Below are 20166 nucleotides of genomic sequence, written 5' to 3'. Positions count from 1 at the left end.
CAGCTCTGCCCCTAGCCCTGCTCTCCACCAGTGACACACCCCACTTTCCCAGGGACATCACTTTGGGACAGAGGTGGCAGTGGTTATGCCGCAGAAAGCCAGCCTGCAACCCAGGGGAGTTTTGCAGTGAGGCCAGTTGCCCAAAAGCTGAAGTGTTGGCCCTTCCCCACCCCAGCGTGGATAAGCATCCCGGGTAGTGAATTTCTCTGTGGTTGTCAAGGTCCTGGTCTGCAGGCTTGAAGAGGGGGGGGCTGCCATGGAAGAGAGTGTGTTCAGCGTGCAGCAGATTCAGCCCAATGTCATCTCGGTGAGGCTCTTCAAGCGCAAGGTGGGCGGCCTCGGCTTCCTGGTGAAGGAGCGCGTCAGCAAGCCACCCGTCATCATCTCCGACCTCATCCGGGGAGGGGCTGCAGAGCAGAGTGGCCTCATCCAGGCTGGAGACATCATTTTAGCTGTCAATGGCAGGCCCCTGGTGGACATGAGCTATGAGACCGCACTGGAGATCCTGAGAAGCATCGCCTCCGAGACCTACGTGGTACTCATCCTGCGGGGCCCCGAGGGCTTCACCACTCACCTGGAGACCACTTTTGCAGGCGACGGGACACCAAAAACCATCCGTGTCACCAGACCCCTCTGCCCAACCCCGAAGGCAGTTGACTTGTCCAACCCAAGCCTGCACAGCAAAGAGCAGCCACTGCCAGCAGCCGACCGCACCATGGGCTCCCTGTGGACGAGAGAGATGGAGTCAATGGTCCACGTTAACGGTGTTGTTACCGGTAGCAAAGGGCAGGATGCTGGGAAGGGGAAGGAGGGTGCTTGCAGTCACCCGTGCCTCAATGGCGGCGTGGAAGATAATGAACTGCTCAAAGAAATAGAACCTGTCCTGGATCTCCTGAAAAGCAGCAGTAAGGACAGCGATGGAGATGCATCATCCAAGGTAGAGACAAGAGATACAGAAGTCCAGGTGGACTGGTAGGTCCCTAAATAAATTTTTTACATTTGGTGAAATGTGCTGGTTATGGCTACCCAAGGCAGCTGGTTTAGGTGGGCACCTCTCCAGAAATGGCTGCTGTCTGACACAGCGGCATGGAGATGGAGAGAAAGGGATGCAAAAAAAGGGAGAAATGGATGATGAGGGGAAAACAACAGGGGTGAAAAATTGAGAATAGATAGTGGAAGAAAGGGAGAAAGATGTAAGCATGGGAAATCGGGGAGACAGCAGGAGTATGAAAAGCTGAGCTATGCATGTGGTGGGTCATGGGCTGGGCTGGGATCTGTTTCTGTTCTGTGTTCTCCATCTCATTTGCTTTAAGTTTTTAGCAAAACCCCATGCCTCAGTTTCCCCACCTGCTAAGTGAGAGTCTGTCTTTGCTGCTCTGCTTTGGAGCTCTCCCCTTGCAATCTGCTATTGATTAACTGCCGGAGAAAGGGAAGGAAGGTCAGCCCGGCGGAGCCGGTGCTTCCCGGGAGAAAGGAGTTTCCAAACCTGCTGTGCTTTTGGCAGTCAGGCTCTGCCTTTGAGGAGGGGAGAAGGGAGTGCCAGTCCAGCTCCAGCTGAAGCCAAGGACACCTCTGTGCAGGGGTGGCTGGACCTGCCTCGGGTGCCCCCATCTTCTGGGAAGGGGAAAAATGTTTCCCGTTGAGAGCTCAGAAATGTCCATCCCTTGCTGAAACTCAACAGCGGAGTTGCCTGCTCATCCCCTCTGCTCTTTCTAGACCAAACTAATTTACATATGCACATGCATGTGTAACAAAGGTGAGGACATGTGGTGCTTGCTCCATGGCCTTTTGAGGGGGGTGAAGTCCCATTGTGCAGGTGGAACTGCTTAATTTCTGCTATTTGCTTCTGGAACGGGCCATGTGTGCGGTGTTGATCTCCCTCACTGTTTCCCTGAGCCATAGACCATTGCTCCGAACCTGAAGCAGCTCTCTGTGACCCTTCACGCTTTGCAAAAGTGTTGTTAGTGGCAACTTTTTTTCTTGGTACAAGCTCTCTTGCCTCCTGGCCTTTTATTAGCTGTGATAGGTTGCTTTTTCCTGCTGCCTGTCCCCAGGTCCCTGAAAACATTTTAGCAAGGCCAAGTGCTGCAGCAGGTTGTGCCCGCCCTTGGTCACAAACGGGCCCTAAGAGCCAGGAGGGTTCACTGAAGCTGCTGGTCTCGGTTCAGTGATGGAGGGATTTGTAACTTCAACTTCCCTCGCTGCACCTGCTTCCTTAGGGAAGGGGGAAAAATATGCTTTTTAAATCAGAAACAATGAGAGATGAAAGGCAGAGCTGTTGGCTGTTGAGTGGATCTCTGCCCAGCTCGGCAGCAGAGCCCAGGCTGAGCTCCCGATCGCTCCCGTCACAAACCAACACCGACGCTGTGTGGTTTTCCATCTTCTTTTTTTATTTTCAGTTGTTTTCGCGCTGTCATTTCTCCTCCCTCCCAAATTGTGAATATTTTTGTTGTGGAGGACGTGGTTACTCCAAGCCCATTAGGCTGATCACACTGAGTCAGAGGGGAAAAAACCAGTTCAGCTCGGCGGCAGCGGTGGGTGGCAGACATCTGGGGAAGAATTTTGGACAGGGCATGATCAGGGACATCCCTCCCTGCCGTACCCTCCTGCCACGCACAGCTCCGGCTCTCAGCATGCTGCTTTTTTGTTTGGCTGCTTTCAGAAACCGTTGGTTTTGGTCTCTGCTGGGCCACAGGAGATGATTTAACCCCTCATGCCCACCATTCTTGCTGGAAGGCTGGGGGATGCCTGCGCAGACAACAAAACGTGCAGGGGTGCTTAAAAATCCCTTCTGTCCCTCCGTTTGCGCTAAGATTGCTGCGATGGAGCTGGGGGTTGTGATTCAGGGAAGCCCCCAGAGGGCACAGTCCCAAGCACTGATACAGGGTACAGGCTCATCCCTCAAACCGTGTCCCCCAGTGCCCTCATCCTACCCCACCCGCTGCAGGTTCTCCAAGAAAATTCTGCTCTGGCTGGGGGAAAGAATGAAAAATATGATTTTTCTTTGGGGAGTCACCTCTACCCACAAGTAGATTAAACCAAAACACTTTGAATTCACTTAAACTGAAGGACCTCAAACCAGCAAGAATATTGCTGAAGTGGCTACTTCTCCAAAACACCACTCACTTCATTTTCCAATATTCTTAAAAAAAAATAATAAAATCTATGTTATCTATGTACCTCAGGAACGAAAATCCACTTTTCAGTCAAATTTAGTCTTCAGTCTTCTGCTTAATGAAAAGCTATAGCCTTGGTCTTGTCGTAGGACTCTGTATGAACAAGAAGACCTGGGCACAAGCAGAGAAATGGGGAAGATGGATGTACTGCAGGGAAAACTTGTCGAGAGCCGCTCAGCAGGGGAGAGGGCATTTCTCAGCCCTCTCCTCCCACTCCTGCGCCATGCTGGAGATGATTCATTTCCTCTGCTTGGTCTCAGACAGAGCTGGGGCATTGTGAAGGTCTTCTACAGTGAGAGTTTTCTTGGTCCAGAGATGTGCAGAAAGGTCAGGGAGCGATGGGGAGCTAATAACTGTGGAGACTGTGTTGGTTGATGCCAAAGAAATGCCCCCAAAAATAAGCTTTATCAGATTGATGTAGCTCTCACGCCGTAGGCTGTGACTTCTCCAGACTGGGGGGGCAGCAAGAAAAGCTGGAGTTGGTCAAAACAGGAGCAGAGTTTTACCTCGACACCGGGGTTGGGCAAAACCTCACTCAAGGTTGAGCTTGACACCGACAGCCTGGACCACTTGACTGTGGATCCAGCTGGAGATGCTGGCCTGGGGACCGATCCTGGTCTGCCTCCTTCTTGGCCTGTTGCTGACCTTCAGAGCCTGCAGCACTTCATCAAAGCTGGGCCGGCTCGCAGAGCTGTGACAGCTTTCCTGGGGCTGCAAAAGAATGGTTCAAGTTTGAGGTTATTCACAAGGAGCCAAACGCTTCTTGTTCAAGGTGGGCTTTGCCAAAAGCCATTCAAATCTCACCTGATGCTTTGGGCTCCCAGCCCGCATCTCTAATGTTACTTCCAAGGAAAACTGGAAACCGAAGTTTACACTGAGGGGAAAAAATCAGTTTATTATTTCCATCCCCCATACCCATGGTCTGCGCTCCCTGGAGAGTTGCCTCTGCAATGTCCTGGCTTTTGCTCGCTGCTGATTTCCAGCTGCAAGGTGCCCTGGCTCCACAGTGCATGCCCATGGGACAGGCTGCGACCACGGCTGAACGTCTGCCACTTGGCTCAAGCCATCCGCAGTGAAGTCGATCATAATCATGGAAGTGGGGCACAAGGTATGATGAGAGCTGGCATTTCTGCCACAAGGCTCACCATGGGCTAGAAAACAAAAATAGAGGTTGATTCACTCTCTGCCAGCTAACCTAGGTCTGTTTTCCCTCTGAGCTCTAGGGAGATTGTCATGTCCCATCTTCCCTCCCTCTACCCCCTCCCCGCGTTGCCAGTATTTATTTTTCTTCTCAGGTCTATTCCATAACATGAACAGCATGATGGAAACATGGCTGTTTTGGCCCAAAAAGCAGCATCAGCAGCCCTGAGGGGGAGAAGTGTGCTGAGAGCAGGAATTCTGTTTATGAAGGGTTTCAAGGTTTCAGGCTCCATCCTGAGCTGGAACAAACCCCATAATTGTGCAGTTCTCGAGGAGAAAATTCTCTTCCTCCCACCTCCTTTGCCGCCGCCAAAATCTCTTTGTGTTGCTCAAAACATTTCATTTGCATTTCTGATGTCTTCATTATTCTCTACTTGGACACGAAACTTTAAAGCCTCTGAAATGAAAAGGTTCCCTGAAACTATCGTGTTATTGCTGCTCTGCAAGATGGTGAAGTAGGAAGCTCTGGCAGTGAATAACCCTCCCCTTTTCCCTCGGCAGACTCTTCTTCCCCATCACTCTGACTACATCAGTCTAATCCAGAGAGGCATTTTGTGCCTGCAAGCGGCATATTCCACCCAAATATTATACCCCTCTGGAGTCCTTTTGGACCAGTCTCCAAAGCACCCTTCACCCGCTCAGCCCCATGTGCTGATGCTGCTTCTTGCATCCCATGGGATGGCCGTTGTTGTACGTGGTCCCAGCAGAAAAACCCATGGCCTGTGTGTGAGCCAGTGGTCTCCTGAGAGACCTGAACTGCATTTGGCCTCCAAATGAGATACTGAGGCTGGAATCCCCTGGCTGGTCTTTGGGCATGGCTGGGAAGGGATGAGTGCAGCAGTGGCAGGTTCCATCTGATGCTGGCTGAATCCCAAATGATGCTGGTGGGACTTTGGGATCGCTTGGATCTGTTCCTAGGTCTTTATCTTGCAATGTCTGCTCAACAGCGTTTACCAACCCCATATTTCATAGCTCTCTCTCCAAGCTGCTCTGGGCTGCTTGCTCCTCTCCTCAGTCCCTAACCCCAGCACAGCCCAGTGATGCTCTGACCTTATGGAGGCACAAAACCTTCTTCAAGCCATACTGCATGCTTATCAGTGAGGCTTTTGTTTGCTTTCTTCAGTACCTTTCAAGCTCCCCTTTCTCATTTAGGAAGTGGTTTCTTGCTTTGATCGCTCTATATTCACCTTCTCCGGGCACACTGCATCTCCAGAGAGCATGTCCCACCTTTTGCAGTTCTTCTGACACTCTCACTTCCTTCCTGAGCTCTGCTCCGTCCCCTGCACCCTGCAAATCCCAGATCCTGCCTGATCCCTTCTCATGCCTCTTCCTCAAACACGTGCGGTTGTGTCAGACCTTGCAGGACCCGTCCAGGCGAGGACTCAGCAGCCAGTGTGTTTTCCAACTCTGAACTGCCCCAGGGGTGTGATAGCAAGGAAATAATAACTTATGAGGATGCAATGCCCTCTGGAGTATGGTTTTCCATGGGGCAAAAGAAAGGTGAGGCAAGAGCTGTTTACCGTGGCCCCTAGCACTGGAAGAAGACTCCATCCCCAAGGACACACCAGGAGAGAAGGAAGGAAAAGGAAGGTATTTCTCTCCTGCAGCTCAGAGCAAGCAGTGTGTGCATGTGTGAGCTTCCCACTCCTTCCCAAGTTCAAGCGTAGGGTGTTCAGCTGTAGGGACAAGGCTCTGGGAGGAGTTGGTCCCCGACAGTCGCAGCACAGGATGCTGCTATCGGCATCACAACACGCGAGCCATCATGGGGAGTGTGGACATCCACATCCCTGTTGGTTCATCCAAATTGGCCCCAGGGGATTGCAGCAGCCAGCGGTACCTCCCGGCTCTGCCTGGGAAATCAGAGAGCTCCTTCTGCCAAGCAGATTCGAAGGAGTGAAGTGACAAACTTTCCTTTTGCTCTTTTTTAATATTTTTGTGGAAAAAGCTTTGGAGAAATTTTTCAAAGGGCTGTCTCAGCAACTTCCCTTCTGCCTCATCACTCTGAGCACTGCCACATCATCAAATTAGTCAAAAGAAAACAGTGGTGCCTCTCATTTCTCCAAACAGCCAGATGCTCTTCTCGAGGTGAGGTGGCATCCAAGTCTCTGCCTGTGCATCAGTGGGGAAGGGCAGGATTCCTCTTCCTTTTTTTTTAAGTAACAAATTTCACTTAAACCCTGAGAATGCCTTTGGGCTCTCCTGTGCTAAAGTGCTTTTGGAAGTGGTGTCTGAAGGCTGATCTCAGGCACAGTGTTTTGGCTGGCCTGCCAGTCTCCTCAAGCGTGTGAGTGGCATCCTCATACGGCCACAGCAGCAGTGGGGGAAGGCAGGCCAAGAGAGGAAAATAAAGCCCCTGTTCCTGCCTGAGCTCGCAAACAGGGCAGTTACAAAAAATGGGCAGGAAATATTTGTAAAATGAAGCAATTGATTTTGTAAAAAGTTTTTTTCCTCCATCTGGGGTGAGGCTGTGGCTGCTCTGAATGGGCTTTTCTCTCCCCATCTCCCTCCAGAAGACAGAACCGGATGCTTCTGGGTAGCCTCATCTGGGAGAGGTCTCTGCTGGCTCAGCGCAGGGACACGCACCCACAGCCCTCACCCGAAAACTGAGCAAAATGCAGCACAATGCCAGCGTGGGGGTGAGAGACTCCACCACGAGTGCACTCTGATGGCTTTGTCACAGCCATGCTTGGGTCTCTAAAGAGCAGAGACTATGGGCGAGGGCAGCACCTCTCTGTTGTAAGTCTGTCAAGAACAGCAATATGCAACCTGGGTCTGTCCCGGCTGCAAACGTGCAATGGGGTGTGGAGCATTTGCTCCTGAGCATCTGCCTCCTAACACCCACCTGGACTTCACCATTCCTCGAGATGGTGAAGGTGCATCCCACTGTCGGGTGATGCTTGAGGCTGGTGAACGTGAACAGGGCCCCACTCTAGCAATACTTGTAACGCATGAAGTGGACGACTACAGCAATGACTTAATTCAAGCATCTGGTCTTTTTCCATGCTGTTGGCACAGGTGCCAGCATTTATAGCTTTGCTGGTGTGCAGACAATGAGATTATGTGTGCAGCCTCCCAGCCTGGACCTCTGGCTGCTGCTGATTGATGGATTCCTCTCTGAGGCTCCCTCGTGCCGGCAGACATCCATTTAGATGGGTTGTGAACACCTTTCTGGACACAGTCGGTCGTGCCAGGTGCCTGCAGGCGTGTGCTCAGTGGCATTTTCAGGGTGCCTGTGGGATGTCTGGCATGCTGGGGTCTGTCTGTCCAAGCCTCTCCTGTCTGCATACAGGCAAACTGTGTGCCTCAGAGAGGCACCGTGGTGCCCCGGGAGACAGCTTCCCTCTGCTAAATCCTGGATACCAGTAAAGCCAAGGGACTTCTTCCATCACTGTATGGATTTAGCTCTTGTGTATTGATTTTGGGCCAGTTATGGGGAGCAGCACATTTTGGCTCATCAGCTGCAAGAGATGGCTCGTGCATGCCCATCATTTCATGTGCTCAGTGGCTCTGTGTTGACCTGCCTCCACTCACCCCGATACTATGGGGCTTAGGACAAGAGGGCAGGGATGTGCAGCCGTGGCAATGAGCATTCTCCTTGAGGAGCCAGATTTGCTGAATTTTCTTCCTGTGGCTTTTCTGTCTTGCTGCTGGGAATCCTCCAGGTGGAGGTAGGCTGGACCTGTCAAGAGACCCTGAGCTTCCCCTTTGGTAGAAGGCAGGGTAAGTACAGTATGGCTCGTGGTTGTCCCCAGCCCTGACACCTGCGTGGCCACCCGGTGCTCCCGGCAGGACCACCGCTATGTAGCAAAGAGACCTGTTGTCTTTGGCTGCAGCTATGTGATGCGGCAGGTAGGGTTTTACCTCATTGAAACGCTTTCACATACTCATACAGGAAAGAATGGCTTTCTTCTCCCTGGAAGGGGGATAGAAAATCCGGTAAAAGCTCCCCCTGTAGCACCTGTACCCCTTTGCTCGCACCAAGCTGGCCACTTTCACACTACGGCAGCCAATGTTTGGAGGATGTCCAGGAGGCTGGTGTAGTATTTTGGCAGCTGAAAGTTGCTCTGTAAAGACAGAAAAATTAGAGAAAACTTAGAGCACAGGGAAATAATCCTAAAGTTAAGTATTTTCCTTAAGCTATACCTAAAGATATGACCTGGGAGCAAGGAGAGTTGTCAGACTGAATTTATTTCTACGTGAGTGTCTTCCTGAGACGGCATCGGTTGGTATGAATTATGTCCTAAGTGTGAGTGTCCTACTTTGGTCAGTGCCCAAAGCCTGCCATCATTAATGGGAAGGCTCATTATTGACTTTAGTGGGCATCTGGAAGACTTTTAAGAACTGACAGCAGGAGTGAAGCAATTGCCAAAGTGCATTATTTTGATGGTCTGTTGAGCAAGGGCGATGGCTTGGCTGCCAGTCCTGGCCCGTGGTCCCACACAGCCCAGCCCATGGAGCTCCTTCCCACGTGTGTCCTCACCAGAGAGGTCGGTGCCTTGGGCATGGGTGCCACGTCTCTGAGTATCGCGTCTCTCAACCCCATTTGTTTTTCTCCTCTGTGAGGGCTTGTATGGTGATGGTTTTCCATCACCTGCTTGGATGGCATTCAGCAGCCTGGCTGACACCCCGTTGTACATTCCCCAGACACCATGTGCGTGGTGGGCTGTGCGTGCTGTGGGTTACACCAGTCTCACTGCAGAGGCCATGGCAGCCAGCGCTGGGGATGCCCTTGGTCCCCCAGCCTTACCAACATCCCCAGCTCCGTGGGCGCAAGCGGTGTTTGCTTGGGTAAAATCGCTTGCACTCGCTGGTATTTGCATCATCTGTAAAGGTCAGGAAGAGGAGAGAGAGCTGCCTCTCCCTCCTGGGAGCCACCTACTTCTTCTTGGGTTTATTTTCCTCTTCTCAGCTCATAAACACCAAATGGCTCTGCAAACCCAGCTGGTTTTGCTGCAAGGTTTTGCAGCTGGAAATGCATGCAGCTCTCCTTCCCCCAGCTCTGCACTTGCTTTTGTGGGCCTCCAGCTTGGTTTTTGGGGTGCAGAGGGTCTGGGATGTAACCCCACTAGAGATAGTCTCAGGGCAGGAGGTCCCTGTTGTTTTGTGGGTGCTGTACTCGCCCGTATGGCCAAATTTCCATTGTGTTTGGGTTGTCCTTGCCATGGTGATTCATTGTCCTGGTCAAGGCAGAGCGTTTCTGCCCGTCTGCAGGGCAATGTGTGGGTTTTTGTTCCTGCAGCTAGAGAAGGTCCTGGAGTCATCGCTCCTGCAGCCATCTCTCTGATACCTGGCCCCATGGTTGCAGCACCCAGCTGCTCTCCAGCCCGATACCCCAAATGGTTTTTAACCCTTCAGTTTCAGGGAAGGGGAAAACAAGCCACAGAAAGCCTTGCCGGCTCAGATGGAGAATGACCGTGTCTTCAGTGACCTGTGGGGGAAGAGCAACATGCCTGTGGTCCTGAACAACCCCTACTCGGAAGTGGAGCAGGTAAGAGCCCGTGGCTCATGCTGCTTTGGGTGGGAAGAAGGTTCGGGGGTACATGGCCCATCCTGGTGGGATCTTGCACCATGGAGAACCTGCAAGGACAACCTGCACTGCCCTGAAAAACCTTCTATCCCAAGAGCTGGAGTAGATGGGGCATAGACCAGTTTGGTCCAGAAGCCGAATTCCCCGTGGTTCAGGCAGGGTCACTGGAAAAGGATACTTTTAATCCAAAGGGCCAGAATGGGATGGGAGCACAGTCAGGGACCAGGACTCTGAGACCTCCCCTGGGACTGTCGTCCCTTTTCGTGGCAAAAAGCCGAGTCACATCATTAAAGTCGTTTTGATTCATATGACAGTAATTCAATAGAGCACTTCAGATAATACGTTGTATGGTGCCTTTTCATCTTCTCATGCTCCACGCACATAAATTCTCAGGTTTCCTTGCCAAAAGTGGATTAACTCTACGTCTGTAGCAAAGCCAGAGACGTAAGGCAGACCCTGCCAGGCCAGAAAGATCACCTCAGGGAAAACATGACGTGCGCAAGCGCTGCCAAGCCTCTTCAAGCAAACGTGTCTCCCTGATGGGATTAACCAGCAGCAGGGCAGGACACAGGGGAGTGGTCTTGGGACTGTTTGGTCTCCTGGCCCCATCATATTTCTCAGGGTGCCATGGTAAAGGCTGTTTTCCAAGGGAGGGGGAGAAAAGTGATTTAGTTGTCACACAAAGACTTCTGAGAAAATCAGTATTTCCATGGTCCCTTCACGTCCATGGAGGTGACGTGATCTTGACTGAGGTGGTTTAACTCATTCTCCCTGTGCCAGGAGCACAGAACCCCCGAGCAGAACGATGTTCATGATGTTGCAGTGTGCACAGGGTCTGAGGCTCATGGGACATGCAAGACCAATTGTGTGGGTGCTGCTGCACATGCAGGGCAGCTGAGATGCTCCTCACCATACCGGACCTGCTGCATGGTTTTCACCAACCTGGTGGGGTGGTCAGGCACAGCTGGGAGCAATTTCCATCCTCCCCTCACCTGGCTGCAGCTTGGGCTTGTGGCCAGGTCTCCCAGCAGCATTGTCACAATATGGTGGGCATCGTCCTAAATCGGCACACATAAATGGGTGCATCCGAGAGCCGCGCCATGCTTTGTTTGGCCCTGGGCAGCCCTGTGTCCCACCATGCAGTTAATGTGCTGTGGCAGGTATCACGAGTCCGTCTTGCCCGAGGACAGGTCCCTGCTCTGCTCCTTGTGCTCCAGCTCTGGAAACACACTGCCTTTCTGCCTCCTTTGCTAAGCCCCTTGCGTGTACGTGTCTATTACTATAAGCACTTTATAACCTTCTGTGTTCAGAGCTTAATTTCTCTCCCTGTTAGGGCTGCCAAAACCCCCAGTCTTAAGCTGCTATTAAACTCTTTAATTCTTTTTTTCACTAGATGTGCAGCTTCCTTTTTATCCTTCTTATCCCCAAATCGTTACGCCTGCTCTTCTGGAGACAGTTTGGTTCTTCCCCATGCTCCCTGCAGCCGTTCCCCCAGGGCTGCGTGCAGTTCAAGGCAACTGAACCCCTTGCAAGCTGCAATAAATACTGATTACACAGGGGTGAGTCAAGCCAAGCATCAGCTCTTTATACACATTGTTCTTCAAATCAGGATTTGGTGGATCCACTTGGCCAGTCCAGCTCACTGAGGCTCATAATAAGGTGCCAAAAGATCTCTTGGGTATTGATCCCTATCCCTCTTTTTTTGCAAAATCATGCAGCGTGCTTTGCTTGCTTCCCAAAAGCCCAATCGCCCGGCCCCAAAGCTGACCGATGCAGAGATGCTATGCCTACACCAGCCCAGGTCCTGTGTGAGCCATGTTTCAGCCTGTACGGATGGACTTGTTAGGGGGTCCAGGGTAACCGGGAGGGTGTTTGTCCCTGTAGCTATCAGGGGAAGGGAGTCACATCAGCTCCAGGCTTGTGAGGGTGTTTTACAGCTTTATAAAAGCAAAAAACCTGCCTTCAGCTAGCGGGGTTAATGCAGTCTGGAAGGAAATGTCAGCATGCCAATATATCTCTGACCTGGGCCAATGCTGCAGCCCTTGTCCTTCCATAACCGATGCATCTTAGCCTGGAGAAGAGGAGGCTGAGGGGAGACTTTATCGCCCTCCTCTATTACCTGAAAGGAGGGGGTAGTGAGGGATGGTCAGTCTCTTCTCCCAAGTAACAAGCGATGGGACGAGAGGAAATGGCCTCATGTTGTGCCAGGTGAGGGTTAGATTGGATATTAGGAAAAAATTCTTCACTGAAAGGGTTGTTGAGCATTGGAATGGGCTGCCCAGGGTCATGGTGGAGTCACCATCCCTGGAGAGATTTAAAAGATGAGGAGATGAGGTTCTTAGGGATGTGATTTAGTGGTGGACAGGTTATGGTTGGACTCAATGATCTTGAAGGTCTTTTCCAACCACATGATTCTGTGATTTCAGCAAGGCAATATATGCCACTATTGCAGGGACTCCCAGAGTAAGGCTGGGACACAGGGGGAAGGCTGGGCACCTGTAGACCCCACTCAGGTCTGCAGAAAGGGCGATGCTCCCTGCCGCTCTGGCCCCAAGAAGCACTCGGGAGCTGGGTCTCTTCCTCCCCTGTGTCTACAAGAGTTGCAGACAGCTTGCAAGCTGCGTGCTGACGATAAGTGCCAGCACGCTCTCTTCTAAAAGATGTTTGCATAATGCATGTGCACCCCGACTGCTACGTGAGTCTCTCCGTTTGTCCCACTCTTGAGTCACTAATATCACAGCTGCCTAATTAAAACATGAAAGGATCTCACGCAACCTCCCTGACAGAACCAGGGATAATATTTGGCTTCAGCTGTGCCACACAAGGAAGGCGCGCGCGCACACACACACACACAGAGCTCTTTCCCAGTTTCTTCTGGGTGTTGCTCTCTCCACAGCTGCTCTGTGATGCGGTTGCCAGACCTGGCACCTCTGCTTCTTGTAGGTGGTGTCACCTCGGCTGCTCCAGTCCCAGGGATTCAGCGTGCTCTGCACCGGGGTCCTCCTTCCGCAAAGATTGAAACTTGGAGCTTGGTCGCCCCAAGGATGGGGTCATCGTTACATCTAGATTCATAACATGCTTTTGGGGCAACCCCCATCAGCAAATCAAAACTAACTCGGAATAAAAAAGGAGTGCTGGATAAAACCAGTGCTTCCTGCTTGGTACTGCTAATTTCTATCTGGCAGGTGGAGGCACAGGTGAGGATTGGTTTCGTTTGTGGTTTTGAGCAGCAGTTGTCAGCTATAGTTTACCACTCTCATAGAGCTGCTCTGAGCAATCACACTCAGGAGGAAGGTGGCAGAGTGTCCCCCTCATCCTAAGGGTGGCACAGGTTGGTTCAGAGAGCACAGGACACTCTTAATGACTCAGGAATGGTTTGATTCCCTTGAAAGTGTATAAACAAACAGAAAAAAATTACCAGGAGCTGCCACTGCCATAATTCAGGTCAGATTGCCCAGGACTACATTTAGGAAGGTCTTTTTATTTGCTGCTGATTTTGAGCTCAGTGTGAGAGCTTATATTTGTTTTCTGCAGCACGGAAAGGAGAAGCTGAGATCCACTGTGTGGTGATCTGGCTTCAGGGACTAGGACTTCATCATGCTCCTTGGGATGATGACAGGATTTGTGACATGAGAAATGTCACAGAGACCCTGAGGCTATGCAGAGAGCAGCTTTTGGAAACTGAACCACCAAAAACCTCCCAAAGAGGGTCCTACCGAGGGGTCAGGTTGTAAAGCTCTCCCTTCCCCTCCATCCTCTGTCTCTTGCTCCCAGCACATGCTTTCAGTGCATGATGTTACACCTCAGCCTCAGGCTGCTTGACAGCAAAATCCTTATTTTCCAGGGGGGGGAAAGAAGTGTGGAGCATATGGTAAAAACAAGGACTGGGAAAAAAACCATGGTCAACACTGCCAACAGGGCAATGAAGCAGTGTCTCCTCAGCCCAGGCACCAGTCTCGCAATCAGTCAGGTATCAATCTCATGGGTTTGCTCATCAGCAAAAGTGCTTGTTCTGAAACAAGAGCTTCTTCCACCATGTGCTGGCTCTTCTTCAGTTGGTCCTTCAGGCTGTGATGCTAGATTTGTACCATCACTGCTGGTCTATGAGCTGCAACTGTGACACAAGCCCAGAACCCCCAAAAAGGAGGGTGAGACTCTGCTTGTCCCCACCGAAGGCAGCGCTGTCTTTAAGAAATCTTGCAGGTGGATTAGAAAGGGACACAAGCTACAGGATTCACATAGGAAGGCTGCATCGAAACTCAGCCCAAGCCCAGATCTGCTCTGCAAAGAGGCAAGCCTCTAAGCGGTGCCAAATATAAGCAGGTGTGGGATTCAAGTCTCCCCTTGAAACCTGCAGCACTGCTGCAGTTGCAGTGACCTGAAGTAGTCTCTGCTGGATGATCTGATTCCTAGAAGAAATGTCTCTGCTTTCCAGGGCTGCTGCTGATCTCAGTGTCCCATGGAGACATTGACTGCTCTTTAAATTTTTAAGTGCTTGAGGCAAATAAGGGTCACAGTAGAAATACTAGATATTATCTGTGAAAATATGTGCAAATGCCAGCACTTGCAGCCAGCTCTTCTCCTTGCAAGCTCTCTGCTGGCTGAGGATCTTCGAGATGTGCTGGATAAGCACACGGCAATACAGAGCACCGAGGAGGGCTGGGGATTTGGAGCTGAGACTGAAGTGATCCAACAGCGCATAATTCAGCAGCCCCCCCCAGTTGCATAATTTATCCATCCTTGTTCCTACCATCCTCCAGCATTGCTATCAAAGGAGATGTGCCTTTGGCTTGCTTGGAGGAATGATAGGCTGTTAGCTCCATCTCACAGTGCTCGTATTAGTGAGGCAGAGCTTGGCATGTGTAAAACCTGAGCAGGTGATACTCCTTAAAGAGAAACATCTAATGTATTTGAGAGAGGTAAGTCTTCCACTGGGAAACTTGAACACAGCATTCTCCTCAGTCACTTCTAGCTCTGTTTTCAACTCCTTCTCTACAGGTTTGGCTGTTCTGTAAACAGAGATGACTTCTCAGTTACATTGAGAATTGGTTGCTCCATTGTAGTATCCCAAGTGCTGCCAATATTTGGATCATAAACCTTGTTTCACTATATTGTCACCAGGATTTAAGCACAGGCATCCACTAATACAAGATGTTGCTTGTTCTTATGTTCTTTTTCCTTCATCTCATTGATGAATACTGACCTTGTGCCTGGTCTTCACTGTTGTCCAGCCACTGCCATCTGGGCGGCAGTCCCCAACTAAGAACACAGTCAATGGAAGTCCTTCCAAATGCCCACGGTTTGTCAAAATCAAGAACTGGGAGACAGGCTCCGTGCTTCACGACACTCTGCACCTCAAGACAGCAATGGTGAGTAGAGTTGACGGGACTGCCCAAAAGTTGTCTGAGCATAATTGAGTGGATCACAGCGTTTCCAAGATGGCTTAACCTGGAAATGCAGAAGTGGATGAATTCAGGCCAGTCTTCTTGTCTCTGGTGGTGTCTGAATTTCAAACTTCTGATGCAATAAGCTGGGTGAGAGGTAAGCCTATCTGGGATAAACCAGGAAAAGCATATGACTTTTTGCCAAGCTGGGGCAAGAAACTAGTGAGCTCCAATTGTCTGTGCTGGGTGGGACACGAGATGGCTGCACATGCTTGAGCTGTCTTACACAACATTACCAATAGGCGTGAAAATAAATGAGCTGCAAATATCCCTATTTGTCAAAGATACTGCCAACTTCTGTGCAGCTAATTGTTGACTTCCTCCAGCCCAACTCATGTAACCAAAGGTGCTGCAGTAACTCAAGCCATGCTTGTCTCCTTCTGCCCCATCAGGCCACTGCGTGCACCGAGCAGATCTGCATGGGCTCAGTGATGACTCCCAGCCAGCACATCCGCAAGTCAGAAGACACCAGGACAAAACAGGAGGTGCTCCTCTTGGCTAAGGACTTCATTGACCAGTACTACTCCTCCATAAAGAGGTGAGTATTGGCTGGAGAAGGTCGCAGGCCCTGGCTGCTGTTTATTTGATCTTTCACACTTGCGAGTAGAAGAAGGATGAGACTGATGCTCCACATTCAGCTGCTTCTTCAGGGGACCTTCATTCCTAGCATTTGTTGTGTGCCTCTGTGCAAATTACTGACCTCTCCCATTGCACTGGGTTTTCTGTTATCTGAAAGCACACTTATACTTAAGAAAGAAAGAAGTCCTGACCAGGTGGAGAGCAGCAGGATTCCCTGCCCTCCACCCAGGTTGGTGATTGCCATTCTCCTCCATTCCCCACCCATGCAGATCTGGCTCCAAGGCCCACATGGAAAGGCTGGAGGAAGTGACCAAGGAGATCGAAGCTACTGATACGTACCAGCTACGGGACACAGAGCTGATCTACGGAGCCAAGCATGCCTGGAGAAATGCAGCCCGCTGCGTGGGCAGGATTCAGTGGTCCAAGCTGCAGGTGAGCGCCGGCACAGCTGGAGACAGCTGTCGGATCACCTGCCAAAGGGTGCACTGGGGTTTTGGAGAGGCAAAACTTGCTCTTCAGATACCCAGGGAAGCACAGCACAGGTACAGCTGGGGCTGTGCAGCACATGGCAGCTATGCTCCCCTTGACAGCTTTGGGGATGCACAGGCTGGGAAGTCAGCAGGAGCTGGAAAAGCATCTGTGGGGTAGGTGTAGCCAAGGTGTCTGAAACAGGGCCAGCTGGAAGCTGGCACTCTAGAGAAGATTTTCCAAAATCTGATGCTGCTCCAATATCTTGCATGTTGCTTCCAAAACTGTTGCTCTGCCTGGAAAGAGGCAGCAGGACACACTCATCCTTGGTACGGAGATGGTATGGCAGGAGAAGATTTGGCTCAGTGCCCCTTGGACTGTCTGGAAGCATAGGGTAGGATCTGAATTAGTGATCTCTGGTGGAATCCCTTGGTACAGATGACTTGGCGATGTCTCCCTCTGTAACATGGAGAACAGCTGAAGTGCTGCTGAGCACTGCCTGGGGCCAGGAGGCTGGGCCTCCTTCGCTCCCAGCTCAGCCTTCAGCTCTTCTCTTCTTCTGTTTCTTTTGGCATATCTGAACCTTGGGAGGAGCTGTTTCTGCAAGAAGTTGTCTTCAAGCCTCCTGCTGACCCTCTTTCCTGGTTTCCCCATGCTTTTGTAGATGCTCCATCCCTGAAAACATTCAAGGTCAGGTTGGACAGGGCTCTGAGGAACCTGATCTGGTTGGGCAGGACAGTTGGGCTACATGACCTTTCCAGCCCAAACTGTTCTATGATTCCCCATTGTCACAGTGGATTTCAGACCTGTCCTACTTCAGCTTTGAGTCTTGATCTACAAGACACAAAGAGCAGAAACCAAAACTGTTGGTGAATAAGCAACAGGTTGAGAGCACTGGATTGAGGAGGTTTTGGTCTGAGCAGCAGATGACTCGCCTCTCCAAAGCAGAAGAGGCAGCTGAATTAGACATCCACATGTTGTAAAGGCAGGGAACACATAATTATGGAGCTTTAGATACCTAACAAGTCATGATGGCCTCTAGGGCTTTCTCTGTGCTTTGTTTCTTCTGCTTGGCTCTTCCCTAGGAGTTGGATCATCATGTAGCATCACCACAATTACTTCTACTGTTTCAGGTGTTTGATGCCCGGGACTGCACCACAGCCCATGGGATGTTCAATTACATCTGCAACCACATCAAATACGCCACCAACAAAGGGAACCTCAGGTGAGCCACCAGGGAGTCACCAGGGTTTATGTCTGAGGGCCTCTGGATGTGTGTCAACCTAGCCCTGGGCCCTGTGACACTGTCTCCTTTAGCAGCCACTGCATGACAGGGTGGTCCTGGGGAGCATTAGGGAGACCTGATATCACGGGAAGGTGTCCTGTTGGTCCAAGTATATCTCTTCTTGCTCTCTGTGGGCCCTCAAGGGACAGATTTTTCAATTATTTCTCCTTTCCCATATTCTGCAACAAATGCAGAGCACGGACTGCTCTTCAGTCTGAAACCCCATGTTAGCCGCCAGCTGCTGCCTGGAGCTGAATTGCTGGAAACACTTCAGTTTCCAGAGCTGGAGTGCACCTGGCTGTGACCTCTCCTGGTGAAGGAAATATAATTAATGTCTGGGGCTTGTCCAGGGCACAGGCAGAAGTGGTGCCCAGGGTGATGGTAGGCAGGGGCAGCACCTTTCCCAATAACACTTTGCAGTCCCTCTGATGACCCCTGTCCTGTGCCCTTGCAACATCCTGGGTGTTCACCAGCGCTACCTCTTCCTTCCAGATCTGCCATTACCATCTTCCCGCAGCGGACGGACAGCAAGCATGACTTCCGCATCTGGAACGCCCAGCTTATCCGCTATGCTGGCTACAAGCAGCCTGACGGCACAATCCTGGGAGACCCAGCAAATGTGGAGCTGACAGAGGTACCGCCTGAAGCCATCCTTCCTGGGCACCGTGGGCATGGGGTTGGTGGGGGCGTGCAGAAGCTCTGAGTATCCCAGGAGTGAGGAGCGCACTGGGTCAAGCAGGGTTTATCGCACCTACCACAGTGCTGCAAAGTGGAACTGGATTCATCTCACCCTTGGATATTTTCTCAGGAATAAAAGCTGTTTCCACACATGCAGGAGTTGGCCATAGACTGAAAGACTCTTATCTCATTTTGCTTTTGCTGAGAAGGGGTCACTTTGCAGTGCTGAGGGAGTTGCTGCGGGAGAACATGTGTGTCTACCACTGACCTGGGCTGGTGGGAGTCAGAAACGAGATGTGCCTTTTGCCACTGCCTGTTGGCTCTGCCCGCACCACACCAGTGCTCTGCTCAGCTCTTCCCAAATTCCTCTGGTTTTCTCGCTCATTTTCTCCTTCACCATTACAGGCACAAATTGGGTAAGCAGCTTTTCCAGAGTCATGATCCTACCTGGAGATCTAGTTCTAGGCTCCCTTTCAGCCCAAATCCCACTTATTTGGCCATGGATTGGCTGTGACAGGCAACCCTGTGTCATAGCTCCCTTGGTGGAGGTCATTACTTGACCGTAAGTTCTGAGCAGAGATGGTGTAGGAGACCCTGCTCAGTGCCATGCAACTCCCTGTCCATGATGCTTGAAGAGCAGGTGGTCTGCTGCGACATCTAACCCCACCTTTGCTTCTCCTGTAGATCTGCATTCAGCAAGGGTGGAAGGCACCGCATGGGCGCTTTGATATCCTGCCTCTGCTCCTCCAAGCCAACGGCAATGATCCAGAGCTCTTTGAAATTCCCCCGGAGCTCGTGCTTGAAGTGCCCATCCGGCATCCCAAGTAAGCCCCGAAACTGCTCAAGGGGATCAGAGGGACTGAGTTCCCCTGGTTTCACCGTAAGCCATCTCCTGTGCTTGGTGTCTCCTTGTTGTGGCTTGGATGCTTTACCCAAGACCCTCTTTCAGATCTTCCCTCCACTCTGACGTAAAGCTGGCATAGCCTGGAGGTGGAAAGCAATTTGTATCCTTGTCTCAGGGCTGGTTTCCCTTTCCTTGAAATCTCCCAGGACTTATGCTACTCTGTAATGCTCCTGATAATGCTCCCCTAAGGGAGATATTTAGCCCCTAAGGGAGATATTGCCTGCAGGAACCATTCTGCTCACATGTCCTTCAGCCTGGTGGCTGGTAGCAAAGTGACCTCCTCCATTCCCCTGCCTGCACTGGGCAGGGGAGGTCCAACTGATTGCTGACCCTGTTGTATCCTGGCAGGTTTGAATGGTTTAAGGACCTAGGCCTGAAGTGGTACGGTTTGCCAGCGGTTTCCAACATGCTTCTCGAGATCGGTGGCTTGGAGTTTTCCGCCTGCCCCTTCAGCGGCTGGTACATGGGCACAGAGATTGGGGTCCGGGACTATTGTGACAACTCTCGCTACAACATACTGGAGGTAATTCCCCCTCCTTAAGGAGGCCAGGAGCTCCTGGGGTACAGTGGGGGTGTGTGAAGTTACTGGGGAGCAGGCAGGACACTGGGAGAGTGCCTTGAGTGAGAGAGCACAGGACACACAAGCCTCCCTTAGATAGGGCAGTTATGTTCTCTTGGAGCCACATGTCCAAGGGTGTGATGGGCTGGCAAGATTTTTCTGTGTCTTATGGGGTCAGCTAGTATCTAACACAGCAAGTGGGATGCCTACTGAGCTCCCAAGAGACTTCTTAAAGCACCTGATGGATCAGCGGGCACTTGGTCATGTGCTTGATTGAGGTCAAGTGCTAAGGCGTGGTGGGGCTGAGGGGGTGCTGAGACACTTGGTGACTCCTCTGGGGGGCACA

At 51.3% G+C, this 20166-nt stretch overlaps 1 protein-coding gene across 2 annotated transcripts in view; it reads left to right on the top strand.

Annotated features, from left to right (window-relative positions):
• The first annotated feature begins 256 nt into the window (after nucleotides 1-256).
• Nucleotides 257-20166, top strand: part of NOS1 (nitric oxide synthase 1 (neuronal)) — a 36249-nt gene continuing 16339 nt past the window's right edge. The window contains exons 1-10 of one of the 2 annotated variants that reach the window (XM_010191247.1): nucleotides 257-972; nucleotides 8736-8746; nucleotides 9764-9864; nucleotides 15135-15272; nucleotides 15740-15885; nucleotides 16196-16358; nucleotides 17528-17619; nucleotides 18172-18313; nucleotides 19042-19181; nucleotides 19610-19784. In XM_010191247.1, coding sequence (XP_010189549.1) covers nucleotides 257-972; nucleotides 8736-8746; nucleotides 9764-9864; nucleotides 15135-15272; nucleotides 15740-15885; nucleotides 16196-16358; nucleotides 17528-17619; nucleotides 18172-18313; nucleotides 19042-19181; nucleotides 19610-19784 — 1824 coding nt within the window. Of the gene's footprint in view, nucleotides 973-8735; nucleotides 8747-9737; nucleotides 9865-15134; nucleotides 15273-15739; nucleotides 15886-16195; nucleotides 16359-17527; nucleotides 17620-18171; nucleotides 18314-19041; nucleotides 19182-19609; nucleotides 19785-20166 lie in introns of both variants that reach the window. The other variant, XM_010191246.1, reaches the window with a different exon arrangement.

Source organism: Mesitornis unicolor, unplaced genomic scaffold, assembly GCF_000695765.1.
Source record: "Mesitornis unicolor isolate BGI_N332 unplaced genomic scaffold, ASM69576v1 scaffold4069, whole genome shotgun sequence".
Taxonomy (NCBI): Eukaryota; Metazoa; Chordata; class Aves; order Mesitornithiformes; family Mesitornithidae; genus Mesitornis; species Mesitornis unicolor.
The sequence above is the reverse complement of the archived record's forward strand: the minus strand, read 5'-3'. Positions and strand labels throughout refer to the sequence as shown.